At 43.7% G+C, this 22,457-nt stretch overlaps 1 protein-coding gene across 7 annotated transcripts in view; it reads right to left on the bottom strand.

Moving 5' to 3' along the window:
* The window catches only part of szt2 (SZT2 subunit of KICSTOR complex), a 191,834-nt gene that overhangs the window by 68,607 nt on the left and 100,770 nt on the right, over nucleotides 1-22,457 (bottom strand). For 4 of the 7 annotated variants that reach the window (XM_088077346.1, XM_088077350.1, XM_088077348.1 and 1 more), the window contains 4 exons: nucleotides 13,621-13,739; nucleotides 13,228-13,392; nucleotides 8,770-8,854; nucleotides 685-735 (listed from right to left, as the gene is read on the bottom strand). In XM_088077346.1, the coding sequence (XP_087933472.1) occupies nucleotides 685-735; nucleotides 8,770-8,854; nucleotides 13,228-13,392; nucleotides 13,621-13,739 (420 nt within the window). The remainder of the gene's footprint in view (nucleotides 1-684; nucleotides 736-8,769; nucleotides 8,855-13,227; nucleotides 13,393-13,620; nucleotides 13,740-22,457) is intronic. The other 3 variants (XM_088077349.1, XM_088077352.1, XM_088077351.1) reach the window with 1 other exon arrangement.

The raw sequence follows: 22,457 nt of genomic DNA, 5'->3' as shown, positions 1-22,457 counted from the left end.
TATAAAGCTGTGCATATATAATAAAGCCTGTTTTTTTTTCCTTGTTAGTTTAAATGAGTCCATCAAAAATGGTACATAAAGCATTTCAATTCTGTTCATTCAGTGGAATCATCTCTCTGAGATAAGCAAGGTAAGGACAAAGGACACTAACACAGATCAACAATATTACATTTGTCAGAAAATGTTTCCTCTCTGGCAGGCATAAGGTGCTAAATAGTCATCTGACATGCTGAAATCTAATGATTTAGGCTAGCTGCAGTCATTTTGTGGGTGTGTGAGCTGATGGTTGCATCCTATGGCACTGACTGTTTCCCCTCCAGTGAGGGTGGTGTTCACCGTGTGACACATAGTGCTCTGTCTCTGTACAGTATGTGTCCTGATGGCTGCAGGGATCTAATAAACTGACAGGAAAGCTACATCAAAGTGTTGAGGTAAGCTTAGCACCACTAATACACTGGCTCAGACACAAGAAACACCACACCATGCTCCTTAGAGGTCCACAGCGAATCTAAAGGTGCCTTAACAATAAACATAATCTCAAATAAAGTATACGTTTTGGGAAGCCTTAACTGAAGAAGGTACAGCACTGAAACAGAAAAAAGGCCAGAAGCAGAGCACATGGGGCCGGCAGCAGCATGATGTGTGTGAAAGCTTCAGAGGACAGAGGAAGACATTTGGTGGTACCTTTAAAGTGAGAAGGTGGGAAGAGTTGCTGAACCAGCTCCGACATGGTACCTGGCCAACATCAGAGACACCCAGAAAGCAACGTTAAGGATGAACCAATATCATTATCATCTCCTCCCTTCCAGTCCAAATCAACATCATTTAACTTAACGCAGGGCAGGCACAGGACAGGCACCTTTGTGCGAGAGAGAATCAGTATGCAGGCTTTCTTTCATCTCTCTGTTATACACTGATGACCTTCTCAAATGTTTCTGTCCTTTGACCAAAGATTGTAAAAGCCAAGTAATGAGAGTGGATGGATAAAACTGAGTCACTATCATTTGCCAATTACATACACCAGGACAATTCTTTAACAAACAAATTTAGAGACTGTTATTCTGAAATTACTGCTAACAAGGACAATAATATGCAGTTTATAATCTCCACTCAAGAGCAGAAAAACTAAAATTACCTTTGATTGTTACATTTGATTCTAATGGTACATTCAAAGACAGCAGGTGTAGAATGACTCATGCAGAACAACTAAACAGCTGGTACAGTCTATGTGTTGCAACTCAGTCTGCAACAGTGTCTTTTAGAATACTAATAGTGGTACTACAGTCATATTTTAATTTTAGAGGGTATGTTCAGGGTAAGCCTGTGTCTGTGATCATTCTTCTTGTTCTGTCCATTTTAGCAGTGAAATGATTTCTTCCTAACATGACCACATCATGTAAATAAATGGAACACAGTCCACAATAACTGTTGCATGCAAAAGTGCATTCTAGAGGTCTGCCACAGCTGACATGTTCCCAGACACTAAGTTTGGGTGTCCACCTTGAAACTTATCCCCTGGGATTTGGGGCTTTTTTTGTTTTTTTCTTTGGATGAACACGTTTCATTTTGATGCTTTTTTAAATATGCACTTTGGCTACTTACTTACCCTTGGAAACATTTTTTTCTATTTTCCATGATAATTATGAATTTTAGGGTTAAAAATACTAGTTATTAGTACTGAGTAGAGACAGAATATTTAATAACTGCTTTCTTTAAAAATGTATCAACTATAGTTGGAAAAATAGTTAAATGTATTAACTTACATTCAAAGTAACTAAGTACATATATTTAATACAAGTATGAATTGAATGACAGACCATTAGATCTGGGGCTTTTTCTTATTACTAGGGGTATTTTGAAACATATTTAGCCTACTCATGGGCCCTTTATAGAATAATCCAAGTATGCTAAGGTCAGTTTGCAGGCTTCTTCACTAATTAGCCAGTTTAAAGTAGCACATTAAGAGCTTAAAAACTGAAGTGTAAAGGTCGATATCAGTCAGCTTTGAGGCTTTAACCCCCTGAAACCTGGTCAAACTGGCTTGATTTCTTTCAAAAAGAAAAGGAAGAAGGCAATGAGCAGCTTAAGAAATGATGCTGAAATTAGCAAAAAGTACATAAAAAATTGCCTAGAAATTAGCAAATACAAAACAAAAACAATCATGGGAAAGTTTAAAAAAAAGAACAAACAAGGAAATGACCTCATGAGGGTTCCTAAAAATGATAATTCTGTACAATAAATTTGACTATTTAATCCTGATAATTATGAATATAGTTCTATGGACATTTTTTCTAGCTCTTAAAAATATTTTTTTCAAGTATTCAACACTTCTAAGAACAAAACACTGTCCATCTTGACAAATTAATTCAGAAGCAATAATGTGGTAAATAGCTGATTGCCATAAAAGTAAATTACCATCGAGAGCGGGAAACTGACTGGAGGGCTCTGAGTCAGGTCACATGACTGGACTCCACACCACTACCTAAAATTTCAGAACTACACTTAATGTAAACAACAGTCTGTTTGTTTAGGTCAGTGGAACACTCCTTCAGCCGGCCACCCTGCATACTGGGACTGACAGCCAGACCTTAAGTTAACCCTCTGAAGCCTGGATCTGCATCACTTCCCTTGTTCTGCTTTCAAACACCTTCAAATGTATTAAAACCTTTGAATCCTGAGCAAATTTATGTTTTCTTTGAAAACATATGTTTAAGGCAGTGGGCAAATAGGCAGGAAATGTTCTACAAATTGCAAGATTTGGTAGACTTAAAAATTTATTTTTTAAAAAGCTTGGGGGAATTGAAGAAAACAATATTTATAATTACCATAGTTGCGTATTTAAAGCACTTTTTTATGAACATTTTTAAGCCCCTTTTCTTCCAGTCATTTCCTTGTTTGTGTGGGATTTTTTTAACTTGGTTTTTTTTTTTCCTTTTTGTTGATTTTCAGGTTGGCATTCTAAATGGCTGAACTTAACACAGCGGAAGAAGAAGAAAGGCCAACATAAACAGATAGAGAAATATGTGAAGTGTCTGGTCAGGAGCCTAAATATGAGCTTTGGTGCACAGAGAGAAGACGGAGCCACCTCACATTAATTATGCAGATGCTCATCAAAGAAACTGGCACTGTGTGGAGGAGAGGAGAAGAGGAGAGGAGAAGAAGAGGAGAATGTAGCAGTTTGTGTCGGACAGGCAGAGGTACTCAGAATTTAAGATGGGAGAGGGAGGCCAATGAAACAGAGGAACTAAGCTAAAACTGAGGTTACAGCAACATTTCCAAGAAATGATTTGCCCACCAGTAAACAAAGATAATTTATCTAACATCTATGTTGTGTAGTAGATGAAGAAAATGTATCAGACCTGAAAGGTTTTAGGCACAAGTACTAAATAAAGACAGAGAATGTTTTCAGATTAGATTAAAAAAAAACATCCTTTGAGTATTGATGTCTTCTTTCAAACAACTACTTCATGTGATCTGGTGAGCTCTATTTCCTGTTCCTGATCACACCTGAATCATTTAGTGTTTTAAAACAGTTTCACATGTGGATACTTTCAGCCCTTTCTGACTGCAGAAACTGAAAATGAAACATAATGTTGGGTTCACACTGGAGGCAGAGGAGCTGTTAGCAGTTGCCAGCTGTTCACACCTGGACCCTCATTTGGCAACAGTGCGTACAAATAAGTGAATAATGAGTGTGTAAAAACATTCCCACACAAAGTACGGTATTTATCACCTTGTACTTATACGTAGAAATGTGTGTCAACTAAGGCACAACTCTGACCATGCTTATGCACAGAATCTAGTGGATTGAACAGTAAAACTACAAACAGAAAGCATTTCGAGTGTCACTGCATACATTAAGCAATCTTATCAACAGATGCTCCAGTTTTACTTTAATTAAAAAACACTCAATTAGTAATTTCAAACATATGTGTTACCTGATTCAAAACCTCTAACAGATATCTGTGACAGGTATTTGAAATTTAGTACCATGGTGAAGATTTGACAAACAATGCCCTCCACAGGGAGCACGCTTTCAAATAGCACGCTGATCTGTTTGGCGAGAACACAGAGTTGCTTATTAGTGTTGTTTCCCAAAACACATACTTCTGGATTTATGTTGTGATTAAGGACCTATGTTGCAGCGAGGAACAAAACGCTTGAAAGCCATCCCTGTGCACATCCAACTCCTGTCCACCTTGGGAGACAGGATCAGGGATTTCACAGCCATCATTAAGCAGGATCAGAGTATGATGCTATAACTTCCCTGGCCCTGACCTACATCCCTTATAGAAATCCACAACAAGTCAAAATCAAAAAGGGATTCAACACCATTACCGGATTTTCAAACATAATTAAAGCCGTAGACTGTACCCACCCTACAATAAAAACACCATCAAACAATGAATTCTATTATGTCAACAGAAAGGGGTTTCATTCAATCAACGTTCAGATCATTTGTGATGTAGATTTGTCCATTTTGAAGGTTGTTGCCTAGTGGCCTGGAGGAACGACAGACCCTTTAACTGTGCAGAACAGCTCTGTGGGTGTGCGCTGTGACAAGATTTTTGCACTGAGCTTAACATCAAACCATTTCTCCTTAATTTCTGAAAATGATCTCTCCTCTGACTCAACAGAATTAACAGCATCTCCCATACAGCATTTTTTTTTACACTGCATGAACTAAACAATAACAACAACATGTACGTTGATTTCTGTTGATTGGAAGTTCCATTTTTTTTGTTCTTTGGCATTATTACAGTGAGAAAAAAAACAATTATGTGGGATTATTAATTAATTATTATGTGTTTAATGGGATGTATCATTATCATATATGGTGGGGAAGGAGCCTGAGCTGGTGCGTGAGGTTGAGAAGTTCTGACTAGATATAGTCGGCCTCACCTCGACGCACCAGTCTTCTCAAGAGGGGATGGACTCTCTTCCACTCTGGAGTTGAGAGAGACGCCGGGCAGGGGTGGCAATACTTATTGCCCCCCGGATCAGTGCCTGTACGTTGGAGTTTACCCCAGTGAATGAGAGGGTAGCCTTCCTCCGCCTTCGGGTTGGGGGACGGATCCTGACTGTTGTTTGTGCCTATGGTCCAAACAGCAGTTCAGAGTATCCACCTTTCTTGGAGTCCTTTGAGGGGGTGCTGGAAAGTGCTCCTTCTGGGGACTCCCTCGTTCTGCTGGGGGACTTCAACACTCACATTGGAAACAACAGTGAGACCTGGAGGGGCGTGATCGGGAGGAACGCCCCCCCCGATCTGAACCCGAGTGGTGTTTTGTTATTGGACTTCTGTGCTCGCCACAGATTGTCCATAACGAACACCATGTTCAAGCGTAAGGGTGTCCATATGCGCACTTGGAATCAGGACACCCTAGGCCGCAGTTCCAGGATCGACTTTGTAGTCATATCGTTGGACTTGCAGCCGTATGTCTTGGACACTCGGGTGAAGAGAGGGACGGAGCTGCCAACCGACCACCACCTGGTGGTGAGTTGGCTCCGATGGTGGGGGAGGACACCAGTCAGACCTGGCAGACCCAAACGCATTGTGAGGGTCTGCTGAGAACGTCTGGCAGAGTCTCCCGTCAGAAGGAGCTTCAACTCCCACCTCCGGGAGAGCTTCGACCATGTCCCGGGGGAGGCCGGGGACATTGAGTCCGAGTGGGCCATGTTCCGTGCCTCCAATTCTGAGTCAGCCGACCGGTGCTGTGGCCGTAAGGTGGTCGGTGCCCGTCAGGGCGGCAACACCCGAACCCACTGGTGGACACCGGCAGTAAGGGGTGCTGTCAAGCTGAAGAAGGAGTCCTAACGGGCCTTCTTGGCCTGTGGGACTCTGGAGGCAGCAGACAGGTACCGACAGGCCAAGCGGAGTGCGGCGGTCGCCGAGGCGAAAACCCGGGCGTGGGAGGAGTTCGGCGAGGCCATGGAAAATGACTTCCGGACGGCTTCGAAGAGGTTCTGGACCACCATCCGGCGACTCAGGAGGGGGAAGCGGAAGTGGTGCTCCGTCAACACTGTGTATGGTGGCGATGGGGCGCTGCTGACCTCGACTCAGTATGTTGTGGATTGGTGGAAGGAATACTTCGAAGACCTCCTCAATCCCATCGACACGCCTTCCGTTGGGGAAGCAGGGCCTGGGGACTCGGGGGTGGGCTCCTCTATCTCTGGGGCTGAGGTTACCGAGGTGGTCAAAAAGCTCCTCGGTGGCAGGGCCCCGGGGGTGGACGAGGTCCGCCCGGAGTTCCTCAAGGCCCTGGATGTTGTGGGGCTGTCGTGGCTGACACGACTCTGCAACACTGCGTGGGCATCGGGGGCAGCGCCCTTCGACTGGCAGACTGGGGTGGTGGTCCCTCTTTTTAAGAAGGGGGACCGGAGGGTGTGTTCCAACTACAGGGGGATCACACTCCTCAGCCTCCCTGGTAAGGTCTATCTGTAGTCTATTCGTACTAGAGAGGAGGGTCCACCGCATAGTCGAACCCCGGATTCAGGAGGAGCAATGCGGTTTTCGCCCCGGTCGTGGAACTGTGGACCAGCTCTGGACCCTTGGCAGGGTCCTTGAGGGTGTGTGGGAGTTTGCCCAACCAGTCCACATGTGCTTTGTGGACTTGGAGAAGGCATTCGACCATGTCCCTCGGGGAGTCCTGTGGGGGGTTCTCCGGGAATATGGGGTTTCGGACTCCCTGATACGGGCTGTCCGTTCCCTGTATGGCCTGTACCAGAGCTTGGTCCACATTGCCGGCAGTAAGTCAAACGGTGAGGGTTGGACTCCGCTGCCCTTTGTCACCGATTCTATTCATAACCTTTATGGACAGAATTTCTAGGTGCAGCCAGGGCGTTGAGGGGGTCCGGTTTGGTGACCTCAGGATTGGGTCTCTGCTCTTTGCAGATGATGTGGTCCTGTTGGCTTCATCGGGTCGTGACCTTCAGCTCTCACTGGATCAGTTCGCAGCCAAGTCTGAAGCGGCTGGGATGAGAATCAGCACCTCCAAATCCGAGACCATGGTTCTCAGCCGGAAAAGGGTGGCGTGCCCCCTCCGGATCGGGGACGAAGTCCTGCCCCAAGTGGAGGAGTTTAAGTACCTCGGGGTCTTGTTCACGAGTGAGGGAAGGATGGAACGGGAGATCGACAGGCGGATCGGTGCGGCGTCTGCAGTAATGCAGACCCTGCACCGGTCTGTCGTGGTGAAGAGGGAGCTGAGCCGAAAGGCAAAGCTCTCGATTTACCGGTCGATCTTCGTTCCTACCCTCACCTATGGTCACAAGCTTTGGGTAGTGACCGAAAGAACAAGATCACGGGTACAAGCGGCTGAAATGAGTTTCCTCCGTAGGGTGGCTGGACTCTCCCTTAGAGATAGGGTGAGAAGCTCTGTTATCCGGGAGGAGCTCGGAGTAGAGCTGCTGCTCCTCCGCGTTGAGAAGAGCCAGATGAGGTGGCTTGGGCATCTAATTAGGATGCCTCCAGGACGCCTCCCTGGTGAGGTGTTCAGGGCACGTCCCACCGGTAGGAGGCCCCGGGGAAGACCCAGGACACGCTGGAGAGACTACGTCTCACAGCTGGCCTGGGAACGCCTCGGGGTCCCCCGGGAAGAGCTGGATGAAGACCCCGGATAAGCGGAAGAAAATGGATGGATGGATGGATGGATGGATGGGATACTTGGAGGCAATTCTGAATGCAATGGACTCAGAATGTGCGCAAGCATAGTGGTTCAGAATAAGTGGGACTTATCAACACTGATGCACACATTTGATAAATACTTTTTTTGTACATATGCACATTCTAAATTTTATAAGTAAGACAGAAATCAGAACCTTTTCTACGCACTGTTGATAAACTTTCATGGCAGATTGTAAGGCGGCCTGGTCGCATAGTGCCACGCCGTATCCAGTGTGCCCAATCTGTTAACTTGGGCACCAAAGGCAAGTGGTCGGTACTCCATTGATAATCGGAACGCTTCACGGCACTTCTGCACCCGGTGTGAACCTAGTGTAAGACCATCATCCTGGGTCCTGCTTTTATGCTCCTGGAAGTGAATTTGAGCATTTCTCAGGAAGTGGTTCTGAACTGAAAACCAGGTACTCTCTGGGCTTCTGTCAGTACTGCTATCAGTGCTGCTGATTGAAATCCGTCAATCAGATGTCTTGTCATATCACGAGGACAACTACAACAAACACAACAACAGTGACCCCCCACATACCACTGCATGTGGTCCCTATTAGCTTTTAGGGGCAAAGTTAAAGTTAGCATTTAGAAAACAACAGGTGGACAAGAATAATTCTCAGCATCTGGCAGAAAAGAGGACAACAAAAAACCAAACTGTGCGGCAAACAATTCAACAAATTAAACACGTTAGAGAAACACTGAGGTAAAGCAAAACAAAAAACTACAGAGGTTCAACATGCTTTTAAGTATTTTTTTTCTGCAGCTTGTGTGGGTCTTGTATTGCAGTCTGTTTCCCCTTTTAAGTTTAAGAGAAGTAGGAATAAAAATGAGTGTGTGAATAGGTGGTAAAGTTTCAGTAGTGCTGTGGCAGTTTGTGGGTCCCTGAGGATATTTATGTATAAAAATGATTTGTTGACTAATCTTTTCAGCACTAACAAGGATGTGAAATCTGTGAGCTGATTGGTTTCTGATCTTCCAGAGGTCTTAGTCACAGTCCTTAGTATTAGACTAGTAATGCAGATGTTACTCAGATTGTATGTAAAAATCACACAAGCACACACACACACACACATGGACTGAGGCCTGGTGGGGGATGTGATTACCTTTGCCTCCAGTCCCCTGGCCTCCAGGTTTATTGTAGAGGTAGATGTCACCTTCGGCTAAATCACTGCTCAGATGACAGTAGTGCTGCAGACACAACAGGAGAACAAATTAACCTCTGGAAGCTCAAACCACACATGATAGCATTTATTCCAAACATCACTTATACCAAAAGTGTATATTTTTACAAGTGCAATTATCTTCCATGTGTAACTGTTGTAATTATTTTTGTTACAGTTATTTTTTCTTGTTTGGTTTTTTTTTTTTTTTTTTACTTTTTTACTATTTGACACCTTGTTTGTGTTTTTTTGGTTTTTTTTTTACTATTCATAGTGCTCTTTTGCTTGCTTTTCTTGTATACACCTGGCTGCTGTAACAATGCAAATTTCACCATTGTTGGAAGGATAAAGGATTATCTTATCACACTGAGACTTGTCAAAATGATCATAGTCTCAGCTATCTAGGATTTATTCCTCTTGAATCTCGATCACTGTGAACAGAGTTGTGTGTTATACTGCTTAATCTATCAGAGCAGAGAGACAGTTTCGATTTGCACGCTGCAATGACTTATTTTGAAAAGTTAACTACTCATTCTTCAGAAACGGTTCACTTTGTTCTTTTTTTCATGATGCAGTCTTTTTCTCTGCTGACACCCGGTGCAAGCTCTATAGTTATTGCATATGAGACATGAGAGTTCATCTTGGTGGGAAAGCAAATAGCAAATTTCCAAAAAGGTCAAACTATTCCTTCTGGTCACATCACTCATCTTTGGTGAGGTTTGACATGCAAACTTGTGCTAAAGACAGAACATCCTAACCTAATGGAAAGCTGAACAAACCCAAACAAGGAGACTATTACAGCAGATCAGCTGTGCTGCACAATCTGCTTTTATGTACCTCTGCTCTGCTGGAGTATAAGCTGATCCACTGAAGACACATGGTCTGCAGTCATAAGACAGCATTCAATATGACAAATATTGTTTGCAAGTGAGCAAGCAGCTAAACGTCACTCCCTCCCACTTCTTTGATTAAATCATCTGAACTGATGCTTTAGGACAACTGCTTTCGAAAGAAAAAACTGTGCACATTTAAAGATATCTTTTACTGAACTGAAACAAATGACAACAACAACAAATCATGACCGACTCGACACACATTTTTTTCCATTATTTCTCAGGGAAAAAGGTATAGTAGTGAGACAGGGCTGGGCATATTGAGGAGAAGGAAGAAGAGAAAGATGACAAAAGAAAGAGGAGGAAGACAAATGAGAAATACAAGATGGTCTGTCAGCAGAACTGCCCGGATCAAAGCTATTTCAAACTCCTGACATTAAAAATATCTTGGAAAGCACAGGTCTCTGATTCACACAGCATAATGTCTAAGTAGCATTAGCATGTTTATCCTGCATCAACCGGGGCTTACGGTGCGTACCCACCAAACGCGATTAAAAATGATCGCGCCTCAAGATTACATACAAAGTCAATGCAAAGACGCGATTTGACGCCTCATTTTGCCGGGCGACGCGATGGACGTGATTGCGCGGCGCGTTGGACGCGAAATTGCAGGAGACGGTGGAACTCGCCGAGCTCACGCCGCCTCCGTAGGGTAGCATGCACCCAGAACCGATGTCGGCGCCTAGCCTGCAGACGACGCTGGGAACTTCTCCAGAGCAGGTGCAGTGCAGCGATCGTGGTCAGGCATGGTCAACGAGAGAATGAAATGGCGGAAGAAATGTTGTTGTTTGGGCGGGCTCGTCGCGCGTCGAGTCCCATTTTGGGGTTTTTGTACGAGCGTCAAAACTGGAGCGTCCGGCGCGACGCGATTTCATTTGAGGCGCGATGAAATAATTTTTATCGCGTTTGGTGGGTACGCACCGTCAGACTCACAGCCTCAGACTCCAACAGCAAGTTAGGATCATGTTGAGCTTCCTGCCAAGTGAGAAACCACTTTGTCTTCACACTGACTTCAGCAACCACCAGAGCTGCATGTTGAGGCAGATTTTAAATGACTGTGTCACAAATTCTGTTAACAAGACTAAATTCTGAGAGTTTTTGTACTTCATCTTGAAAACTAGAGATGTCTGTAATTTACTCATGAGGTATATAATTCAAATAAAAATTATAAGTGTATTTGTTTAGACTGATTACTCCAAATGTAACAAAACAATGTTTAAAGGTGCTCTTTTTTCCATTGACTGCCATAGTTTACATGAGGGCAGGATTCATACTGTCAAAAATGTAGCTTCTGAGAAAAAACTCTGATAATTACCACACTACTTCTGACACATATTATGAATTTATTCTTTTTTTTCATAAATACTGAAGATTCATTCAGCGAGACTTTGCAGTAGCCTTTTACACTAAAAAATGTTGATGCACTGTGGGTTCAATTTTTGATAAGTCAAAAAAGTGTCTGAATTGTTTGTGGTGGACAGCCTGATGATGCCACGGAGCCAGTTTCGTGTCAAGAGCTAATTATGTGGTGAGACAGGTGGATTTAGCTCTACAGTTGTGATAACCAGAGTGATAGCGTTCATAGTTCCTGCAGCTCAAAACATCAAACATTTCTGCTTATGTCAGGGCAACATTTTGATGGAAGTTGCAAGCATTAAGACTGATTTAATATGAATTTCAAACTTTTAAACTTTAGAAGCCTGCTGTAGCAAAACTATCAGAACTATTGGCTAAAAAATTTGTTAAGGAACTTTAGGACTGGATTGGACTGAAGAATAAGAAAAAGAAGGTGAAAATGGAGATGATAATGATGAGCCACTTCCTTATAAAATTCCTGTAGTTTTGTAGGCACAGGTTTCCTGTGAAGTTTAGGGCTTGTTAGCATTAAACTCTGATTTTTCACTCAATTTAATTTTCTAATTAGGTGATTGAGACAATTTGGCTAACCTGTTGTTGGATATATTTGGTTCTTTTTTTTCCTACCTTTTTCTCACCTTATCTGACTGCTCATTTTTCTTGCCCCATCACACTTTGCAATAACGCTGTGTCCCCAGATCTCAGTTATTATGTTGGTGGATACAATGTAAGCTACCTAAGCAGCAAATCCAAACTTTCCTCTGAGGACAACCAACGGTTCCTGCTATGTAACTCAAAAAAAGGTCTGATATCCACATCTTAGATATTTTCCAGGTACACTATATTACCAAAAGTATTTGCTCACCCATTCAAATGATCAGAATCAGGTGTCCTAATCACTTGGCCTGGCCACAGGTGTATAAAATCAAGCACTGAGGCATGCAGACTGTGAAACAAGACATTTGTGAAAGAATGGGCCGCTCTCAGGAGCTCAGTGAATTCCAGCGTGGAACTGTCATAGGATGCCACCTGTGCAACAAATCCAGTCATGAAATTTCCTCGCTCCTAAATATTCCACAGTAAACTGTCAGCTCTATTATAACAAAACGGAAGCGTTTGGGAACAACAGCAACTCAGCCAGGAAGTGGTAGGCCACGTAAAGTGACGGAGAGGGGTCAGCGGATGCTGAAGCGCATAGTGCAAAGAGGTCGCCGACTTTCTGCACAGTCAATTGCTACAGAGCTACAAACTTCATGTGACCTTCAGATTAGCCCAAGTACAGTACGCAGAGAGCTTCATGGAATGGGTTTTCATGGCCGAGCAGCTGCAGCCAAGCCACACATCACCAAGTGCAATGCAAAGCGTCGGTATGCAATGGTGTAAAGCACGCCACCACTGGCCTCTAGAGCAGTGGAGACGTGTTCTCTGGAGTGATGAATCACGCTTTTCCATCTGGCAATCTGATGGAAGAGTCTGGGTTTGGAGGTTGCCAGGAGAACGGTACATTTCAGACTGCATTGTGCCGACTGTGAAATTTGGTGGAGGAGGAATTATGGTGTGGGGTTGTTTTTCAGGAGCTGGGCTTGGCCCCTTAGTTCCAGTGAAAGGAACTTTGAATGCTTCAGGATACCAAAACATTTTGGACAATTCCACGCTCCCAACCTTGTGGGAACAGTTTGGAGCGGGCCCCTTCCTCTTTCAACATGACTGTGCACCAGTGCACAAAGCAAGGTCCATAAAGACATGGATGACAGAGTCTGGTGTGGATAAACTTGACTGGCCTGCACAGAGTCCTGACCTGAACCCGATAGAACACCTTTGGGATGAATTAGAACGGAGACTGAGAGCCAGGCCTTCTCGACCAACATCAGTGTGTGACCTCACCAATGCGCTTTTGGAAGAATGGTCAAAAATTCCTATAAACACTCTCCTCAACCTTGTGGACAGTCTTCCCAGAAGAGTTGAAGCTGTAATAGCTGCAAAAGGTGGACCGACATCATATTGAACTCTATGGGTTAGGAATGGAATGGCACTTCAGTTCATAGTATGAGTAAAGGCAGGTGAGCGAATACTTTTGGTAATATAGTGTATTTATGGAAAAAGTTGAGAACAACATGCCACACACACAGTTAACTCTAGGTGAGGACTGTACCTTGAAGTGGTGTGCTGTGTTGCTGTCGGTGTACTTGGGGACATGCAGGAAGATGAGGAGGTTCTGTCTGAGGTAGTGAGCCACAGCTGGCAGCCAGGGGAGACAGTACTGAGGAAGGCTGAAGTTCATCACCTCAGTGGCCAAAGATCCGGATGGCTGGATGAACTGAGCATACAACAAGACAAAAGGCTTTTATCCTAAGCAATTCTCAGTAGTGTGAGCGCATACAAGTGTACTCTGGTTGGCCCAGTTGGAATGAAACCCATCCTCTTTAAACTGTGTTCAGGTCCATGTGAGCAGAACTTCTGAGCAGCCACAAAAACATGCAGGTGGTGTCTGTGTGCTTTCCTCAAAATTCTATAAAAATGACACCCATCCAAATGAGCAATTTACCTCAACATCAGCAGGGGTCAGCTTGCAGTTTCTCACAAGCATGACAGTGATGATGTCTAATGTGGTCTCATCCAGGCGCTTGCGCAGTACCTTGACCAGCTCATCCGTGATCTCTTGACCTGAACAGAAAGTGGACAGACATGTCAGTAGCGCCCTTGTGCTGGAGATATACAACAGACCAGCTAGTGCATTACAAATGTGACTGCACTTCAGCGATTAAAGGTCTTAATATGTTTTAATGAGTTAATGAGTATGACAGTCAAGATGATTCCATACAGAGTCTGGCGGATTTAAGGTAAAAAAAATGTAAATGTATGAAAAATCAGTTGTCATCCCATGACTTAACTATGATAACTAAACTATGTCCATTTCAACAGTGCAAACTTTATCCACAGAGGAAGCTCTGGAGAAAGTTTGGAAAGGAACTGTAATTTAATTACAAGGTTAGGAATGAACTTTCATGCTCACTTATGAAAAACTCCTTCTATGTTCTTGTCACTGTGTTGTACAATGTTTACATATATGATTCTTCAGAGGGTTTATACATCAAGTGCTGTTCATATTCAATATTTCAGTCTGATGACCTTGACGGGGTACTTTACACATTCATACTTCAAGGAGGTGCCAATAAAGCTATCCAGTGAAGTTTGAAAGTAAAGACGAGAATTCAAGGTGCAGTGAATGAAGGGAGCAGTTGGACCTGGGTTTTAATGAGCTGCCTCCGAGAAAGAGCTGATGTGATCCCAGCCTGTCTAACACAGGCAGATGTTCCAGGTCCAAGAGCACCATCCAGCCGACTGCAGGAGGAACAGCAGCCTGCTCCACCTATGCTCTACATACAGGGACCTCAGCTATTTTTTAAAAGCCCACACATGAGTTCTATATCAGGTTGTTGCAGGAAAGTACAGCAAGATAAAGTAGTAGTAGTAGTAGTAATAATAATGATAATAATAATAATAATAATAATAATAATAATAATAATAATAATAATAATAATAATAATAAATGTCCATAATATATCAAACAATTCTACTCTCAAGACATTCTACATTCCATCACATAACTGAAGTCAATCTATGCATATTCAGCCAGGCAGTAGAGGGACTCAACTTGATGGGACCCAATATAGTTCCTGATTTCAGGTGTTGATTGGTCGAGCAGCTGCTGTATGGCCATGTGATTTATTGCTGGACTGCAGGAGAATGACTGTCCAATTTCTGTTCTCTTCATCAGTCTCCCTTTCCTTTCCTTTCCTTTCCTTTCCTTTCCTTTCCTTTCCTTTCCTTTCCTTTCCTTTCCTCTTTCTTTCTGGCTTTACCTCCTCTTTCTTTCTTTCTTTTCTATTATTGCGCTCTGGCCTTTTTACTTAAGTCATAATTGCTGACTAGTGACCCTAGGTTCTTTATTGAGCACTTATCCTGGAGCACAAGTTTCTTGTGTTTTAGTTGAACTGATACACTGAGCTCCTTTTCCTTCTTTTTCTCCCTCCATCTGAAAACGCTCATGTCTGTTTACTGCATTACGCTCATTGCATTACGCTAACTCTGTTGCCTCTCCAGAGCATTTCTGCTCCGTTGTCTCCTAGTTTTCCCGGATCCTGGCAGCAACTTTGGCTGCGCGTGATTGTGGTGAAAGCTGTGCTGGTGCTGTGATCCTGCCTTTGGTCGTGCTCATGCTGTGGCTGCACTGATACTGTACCCCTGGCTCGTCCTGCCTGTGGCCTTGGTTTTGCCACTGCTGTGGTCTTGCCTGAGGCTACGCCTGTGTTGTGGGTCCTGGTTGCGCCGATGCCATAATCTTGCTTGACACAACCCTCTACTGCCTTTATTATGAGCCACACCTCCACTTTCTTTTTTTTTTTTTTAAATTTATTTTTTATTGACATTCCGAATCAGATATACAGAGTCAGACGTTCAGAAACAGACATTTACATCTGGGACATCATTTGGGCGTATATCTAGTTTCCGTTGTCTGCCTCAAATGTCCGGAAAAAAGGAGAAAAAAAAGGAAGAAAAAAAGAAAAGAAAAAAAAAAATTGTAGATGTGTATATATATATATATATATATATATATATATTAGTGCTGGGCCGTTAACGGCGTTAACGTGCTGCCGTGTCACAAAGCTGCTGACTGTTAATGGTCTTCTTCATGACCTCTAATGTAGGCCCACAGTTCAGTTAGGGTCATGTTATCAGAGGCTGCGCCCTCTGCTGTTCATTCCAGTTAGCAGGAAAAAGCTTTTTCCACATGGAGACAGAACCTGTGTTCCTAAATGTCTGTGTTTAACAAAATAAAAAAAAGTTAAACACCAAAGTAAATCTTATGGAACATTATTTTTCTTTACCAAATATTATAGTAGAACAGCTTTCTCAAGCATTTTGTGATGCATTTTCATCATTTAGATAGATAGATATTATTTTGAATGTCTTTGGCAAAATTCAAATCTATAATTTTAATCTAGATTAATCTAGATTAACTACAGGATTGCAGTGAGATTAATCTAGATTAAAAAAATTAATCTATGCCCAGCACTAATATATATATATATATATACATACAACATGTATACTTACATACGCACATACACACCCATTCATACATACATATACATACATACCCGCACATATGTATATCTTTCTTTTCCTTAAACATTAACACTAACATGAACATGGGGTGTTTTCTGTTGAAAAATTACAGTTAAATAAATAATTAATCCAGTGCGTCTTTATATGGTCAAAAAATTAAAATAAAATCAATATAGAAAAAAGAACCTTAAATAAAAGAGGGGCGTTTCAGGGAGATATACATTTTCCATTGCTTCCAGATGTCATCGAACTTAGATTGCTGAAGCCTCATTGAGAAGGTGATTCTTTCCATAACGAAAATCTCATAAATGATATCATACCATTCATCTATAGTTGGGGTGTCTGGCTTAAGCCATTTTTTTGTTATTGCTTTTCTAGCAGCTAGACTCAGTATTCCGATTAAAAATTTACTCTTCACACTTACATTAGCTGACAGTACAAGTCCAAAAAGAAGTTCATCCCAGTTAAATGAAATGTCAGTTCCAAATATTATTACTAGTTCTGAATAAATCTTCCGCCAAAAAGTATTTATTTTTGGACAAGCCCAAAACAAATGATAATGATTAGCCTCCTGGGAATGACACAACCTCCAGCAGCTGGCAGATCCTGCCTGGTAGCTGTGTTGAGCTGGTGTAGTGAAATATCTAATGAGACATTTCCATGAAATATCTAATGAGACATTTCCACTTTCAATATATGCATGGGACTCTTATCAACACCCACAATATTATCATAGAGTGCATTTAGTAATTTCAAACCTATTGTTAATGTAATATGACATGCATCTGTTTCCAGTATTGCTGTGCATCTCTCCTCCTCTCTCCCTCTCTTTTCCCCTCTCTCTTTCTCTGTCCTTTTTGCCATGATTGTATTTCAACTGTTATTTATGACATCTATTGCTCGTCTGTCCTTCCTGGAAGAGGGATCCCTCATCATCCTTTGCCACTCTTCCTGAGGTTTCTCCTTTCCTGGGAAATATGGGAACCATTTCTGACACATATTCAAGAGAAACCAGCCCAGAGATGTGTCTAGCTTAACATAGAAAAAACATACAGTCACAGAGCAGTAGTTTAGGCAGATCCTGTATGTTTGTATGTAGGTTTAGGGGGTGGGAGAAAATACAAATATTGCATCTTTAATATTTTTGTTGCAACTGTTATTTACTTCATATTGATTTTATATAAAATCTAATTTTCATTGTATTATTTATTTATTTATTTATTTTTTTTTTTAAAAATCATTTTTTATTTTCATTTTTTAATTTTTATTTACACTTTGGTAAATGTGCCAAAAGTGGCCTTATATACATTATGTAAATTGCATCTACCCTGTGCAGGTAAAAACTGTTTGTTCATTAAGTTAATTATTATTTCTTCAGTTTTCTATCTTGATCTTTGTTCGTTAATACACTTTAAGCATCTTGTCATCCCTTATCATATGTAAATAGATTTGTCTAGTATAGGTTGCTGTAGACTTCTAAAGGGAAATAGTAAAAAGCATGATTTAAATAAAGTTGATGTATGCATGTATAAGTGAAAATAACTAAAATCTTAGTTTGCTAAAACTACACTGATCAGTGAAGTGTCACTGTGGGCCCAACACCCGCAGGGAAAGGGAACGTGGTTGGGTGGCTTGTGTGCTGGGTGGCAAGCAAGGGCGGGGCCCCAGGCACGGCGATCCTCAGCATTGCAGACTGGTTCTAGGGACATAAAACATTATCTCTCTGGCGGGAAAGGAGCCGCAACTGGTGCGGGAGATGGAGCAGTACCAGCTAGATATAGTTGGGCTCATCTCCACGCACAGCACTGGTTCTGGAACCATAATCCTGTAGAAGGGCTAGACCCTCGCCTTTTTCAGAGTTGCCCAGGGTGAGAGGCACCGGGCAGTTGTGGGGATACTCACCAGCCCCCAGCTGAGCACAGCTGTGTTGGAGTTTACCCCATGGTATGAGAGGGTCGCCTCGATGCGACTGCGTGTCGCAGAGAGGAGGTCTCTGACTGTCGTGTGCGTATGCAACCAACGTCAGTTCGGAGTACCCGTTCTTCTTGGAGTCTCTGGACGGTGCCCTGGAAAGGGTGCCCACTGGGGACTCTGTAGTTCTTCTGAGGGACTTCAACGCTCACGGCAGCAATGACAGAGAAACCTCGAGGGGCATGATTGGGAGGAATGGCCTGCCTGATCTGAACCTGAGTGGGGTCTTGTTATTGGACTTCTGTGCCAGTCATGGATTGTCCATAACGAACACCATGTTCGAGCAGTGTTTGTAGTCGTATCATCCAATCTGCGACCGTATGTCTTGGACATTTGGGTAAAGAGATCAGGTGGCAGGGAAGGCTGCTGGACAGACCTGGTAAACCCAAGTGTGTAGTGAGGGTGAACTCACACCTGCAGAGGAACTTTTCGTGCATCCCGGGGAAGGTTGGGGACATGGAATCTGAGTGGTCCGTGTTCAAAAGCTCCATTGTAGAGGCAGCTGCTCAAAGCTGTCGTCAGAAGGTCGTTGGTGTCTGTCGTGTCGGCATATAAAAGGAGGCTGTCAGGCTTAAGAAGGATGCATTCTGGGCTTCGTGGGCCAGGGGGTCTCCGGAAACAGTGGACAGGTACCGTTTGTCAGAAGGGCTGCAGCAGAGGTGGTCGCCAAAGCAAAAACTCGGGTGTGGGAGGAGATCGCAGAGGAAGACTTTCAGTTGGCCTTAAGGAAGTTCTGGCAAACCGTGGGGCATCTCCGGAAGGGGAAGCAGGGCTTGTCTAAGGCTGTCATCAGCAGGGGAGAAGAACTGCTGACCTGGACTGGGGATATTGTCGAACAGTGGAAGGAACACCTTGAGGAACTCCTGAACCCTGCCTTCATGCCTCCTCCGAGGAGGAAGAGTCTGAAGACACGGGGGAACCTTCATCCATATCCCTGGCAGAGGTCACTGAGGTAGTCAAAAAGCTCCTTGGAGGCAAGGCGCCTGGAGTGGATCAGATTCGCCCTGAGATGCTGAAGGCTCTGGACATTGTAGGTCTGTCTTGATTGACATGCCTGTTCAGTGTCGCATGAAGGTTGGGTACGGTACCTGTGGAGTGGCAGACCGGGGTGGTGGTTGCCATTTTCAAAAAAGGGGACCGGAGGGTGTGCTCCAATTATTGGGGTATCACACTACTCAGCCTCCCAGGGAAAGTCTTCACCAGGGTGCTGGAAAGTAGGCTCTGACTGTCAAACCTTTGATTCAGGAGGAACAATGCAGGTTCCATCCAGGCCATAGAACAATGGATCAGCTCTTTACCCTAGCGAGGCTGCTGGAGGGGTTGTGGGAGTTTGCTCATCTGGTCTGCATGTGCGTTGTGGACTTGGAGAAGCCTTATGTCCTGTGGGGGGTACTGCGGGAGTACAGGGTGCCGGGGTCGCTTCAACGAGCCATCTGGTCCCTGTTTAACTAAAGTGAGAGCTGTGTTGGCATACTCGGCTAAACTCAGACACTTTGGTGTTACCCCTGCCCGGGGCTGTCCCTAGTGACCAATCCTGTTTGTGATTTTCATGGACAGGATCTCAAGGCACAGCCGGGGGGAAGAAGGGCGTTTTGCAGCCAAGTGTGGATAGGTCGGGATGAGAGTCAGCACCGCCAAATCTGAGGCCATGGTTCTCTGCCGTTAACTGTGGACTGTTCCCTCTGGGTGGGGAGTGAGTTGCTGCCCCAAGCAAAAGAGTTCAAGTATCTCGGGTCTGGTTCACGAGTGGGGGTGGAATGGAGCATGAGATGGACAGACGGTTTGGTGCGGCATCCACAGTGATGCAGGAGTTGCATCGGACTGTCGTGGTACACAAGGTTTACCAGTCCATCTACGTCCCAGTCCTCACCTATGGTCATGAGCTAACCCTAACCCTGACTGAGAGAATGAGATCGCGGATACAAGCGGCCGAAATGAGCTTCCTCCAGAGGGTAGCTGGGCTCAGCCTTAGAGATAGGATGAGGAGCTCAGACATCTGGAAGGAGCCTGGAATAGAGCCACTCCTTCAAGTCGAAAGGGGCCAGTTGAGGTGGTTTAGGCATCTGAACAGGATGCCTCCTGGGGACCTCCCACTGGAGGCATTCCAGGCACGTCCTACTGGTAGGAGGCCCCAGGGCAGACCCAGAACACGTTGGAGGGATTGCATATCTCGTCTGGCTGAAAACGCCTTGGGGTCCCTCAGGAGGAACTAGAAAGTGTTGCTGGGGAGAGGGATATCTGGAGTGCTCTGCTTAGCCTGTTGCCCCCGTGACCTGGGCCTCAGATAAACGGACGACAATGGATGGATGGACACTGATCAGTTAAGCCAGTCTTTTTAAAAAATGATACGATGTATTTGTGAGGCGAAGATGTACATCTTCAGTCTGAATCAGTGTTTTTGGAGAGGCAAGGAAGTCAGAGAGTTTGGAAAAAACAAACAAAAGCATGGTTGGTTTATGTCAGCATCATCCTTTAAACTCACGAACACTAATATCGGCAGTGCAGTGTTTTTTCATGTGTCTCAGTCAAAGCACAAACACACACAACTGAAATGACTATGACACACTGCATACATGTATCTCAATTATCCTCCACCCTTTTCTTAACAAAAGATGTCAGGGAAAGCTGATGACAAATGCTTGCTGTCAGCGGGAAGAGCCACACTGGCTGAAAACACAAGTGCAGCAGAGGATGTTTGCAGGAGCTCCTCCTCCCTCATCATGTTGACAGTGCTGTGGAACAGCATCAGTCCCCGGTCAGAAATTATCCACAGAAAGAAGGTGACAGTGGAAATACCACCAACACTGAATGATCAAACACACTGAATTTTTAAGTTAATCCCATGCAGAGCTATGGTATGTGTATGTATGTATTTCATCTTCAAAATGATCTATGCTACCGCCAACAGCCCAAACCCCCCTCAATGATCAAATTGCACAACAACTGTGACGCAGATTATTAAGAAAACGAAGTCGTCCCACCATGTTGAATCAGAGAGAGGGAATATGTAGGAAAAATGGGGAAAAATTACCTCCAAACTAAACTTTGGCAAACTAAAAACCTGAAAAGGCAGTGCTATTATCAACTTTGTTTAACTGGGTCTTGCCAATAGTCCTGCAGATTTATAATAACAAAGTATTGAGTGCAGTTGAGTAGAAATAACTGGAAGTGCAAAGATGAATTTCTCCGTGTGTGACCTTCACTGAAATTTTACTGTGAGATGTAAACCATTATTCTTCTCTTATCTACCTGATGTGGCAATGATCTCAGTGTGGCCCGCTCACAAAGCAGATGCAAAGGACTATGAGGAAACAAGTTTAGCACTAGCAGCTACAACAGTCTGCCAGCTGAATTCTCAAGCAACAAAGAGCAACAAATCCAAGTTAGCACGGAGCCCCTAACTTTGCAAGGACAGCGATGGAGAGACCAGTTTCCTCTAAGCTGCCCAGTGGAACACAGCACAAAAAAGACTACATCATTCAACATCAGAACCACAGCACTTAGCAGCCTGGCTTCACAACTGATGCACGTGTGCGTGTGTCTTTCGGCGAGAGGTGGGGTACGCCATGGACAGGTCACCAGACTATCACAAGACTGACACACAGAGACAGACAACCATTCACTCTTACACCTATGGACAATCAGAGTCACCGATGACCCTGCATGTTTTTGGACTACGAGTAAACCAGTGGAAACCCTCACTGACATGTGGAGAACATGCAAACTCTACACCCGGAACCCTCTTGCTGTGAGGCAATATTCGAAATGCTGTACCATTTAATGCTATTTTTGATCATTCCTGATAGCCATTCTAATGCTCTTTAAGCTGTTGCACCTACACTTGTCAACAAGATACATGATTCCAACGCAACAAAAAACTCATTATTTCTTGCAGACAAAGTGTTTCCAACACACCCAGAATTTCTGTTGTAAACACAATTTAGACATCAATTCAATTTGCACACATCTAGCTTCAATTCATGACAAATATACTGTGATTCATATCAGAAGAAGCAGATCTGGACCTAGGAGCAGACTCTAGTAAGGGAAATTGGATAAAACCTTTAGGCATGCCCATGAGGTGGAAACATGTTGTATGGAGTGCCAAAAGGCTCCACTGTGTCAATGACTTTTTAGTTTTTATATGATACTACTTAATGTCAGCATCCCCAATTATTGTTGCTTTGCTGATATTAAACTCAGATTATCTTGATCATCTGAGCCCTCTTTACAGCTGTGAACAATGCATCAATGTACTTTAACCACAAAATAATGAAGCTG

This window comes from Plectropomus leopardus, chromosome 5 (genome assembly GCF_026936395.1).
Source record: "Plectropomus leopardus strain MGB_pleo_1.0 chromosome 5, ASM2693639v1, whole genome shotgun sequence".
Taxonomy (NCBI): domain Eukaryota; kingdom Metazoa; phylum Chordata; class Actinopteri; order Perciformes; family Serranidae; genus Plectropomus; species Plectropomus leopardus.
This window is presented reverse-complemented; position numbering and strand designations above follow the sequence as displayed.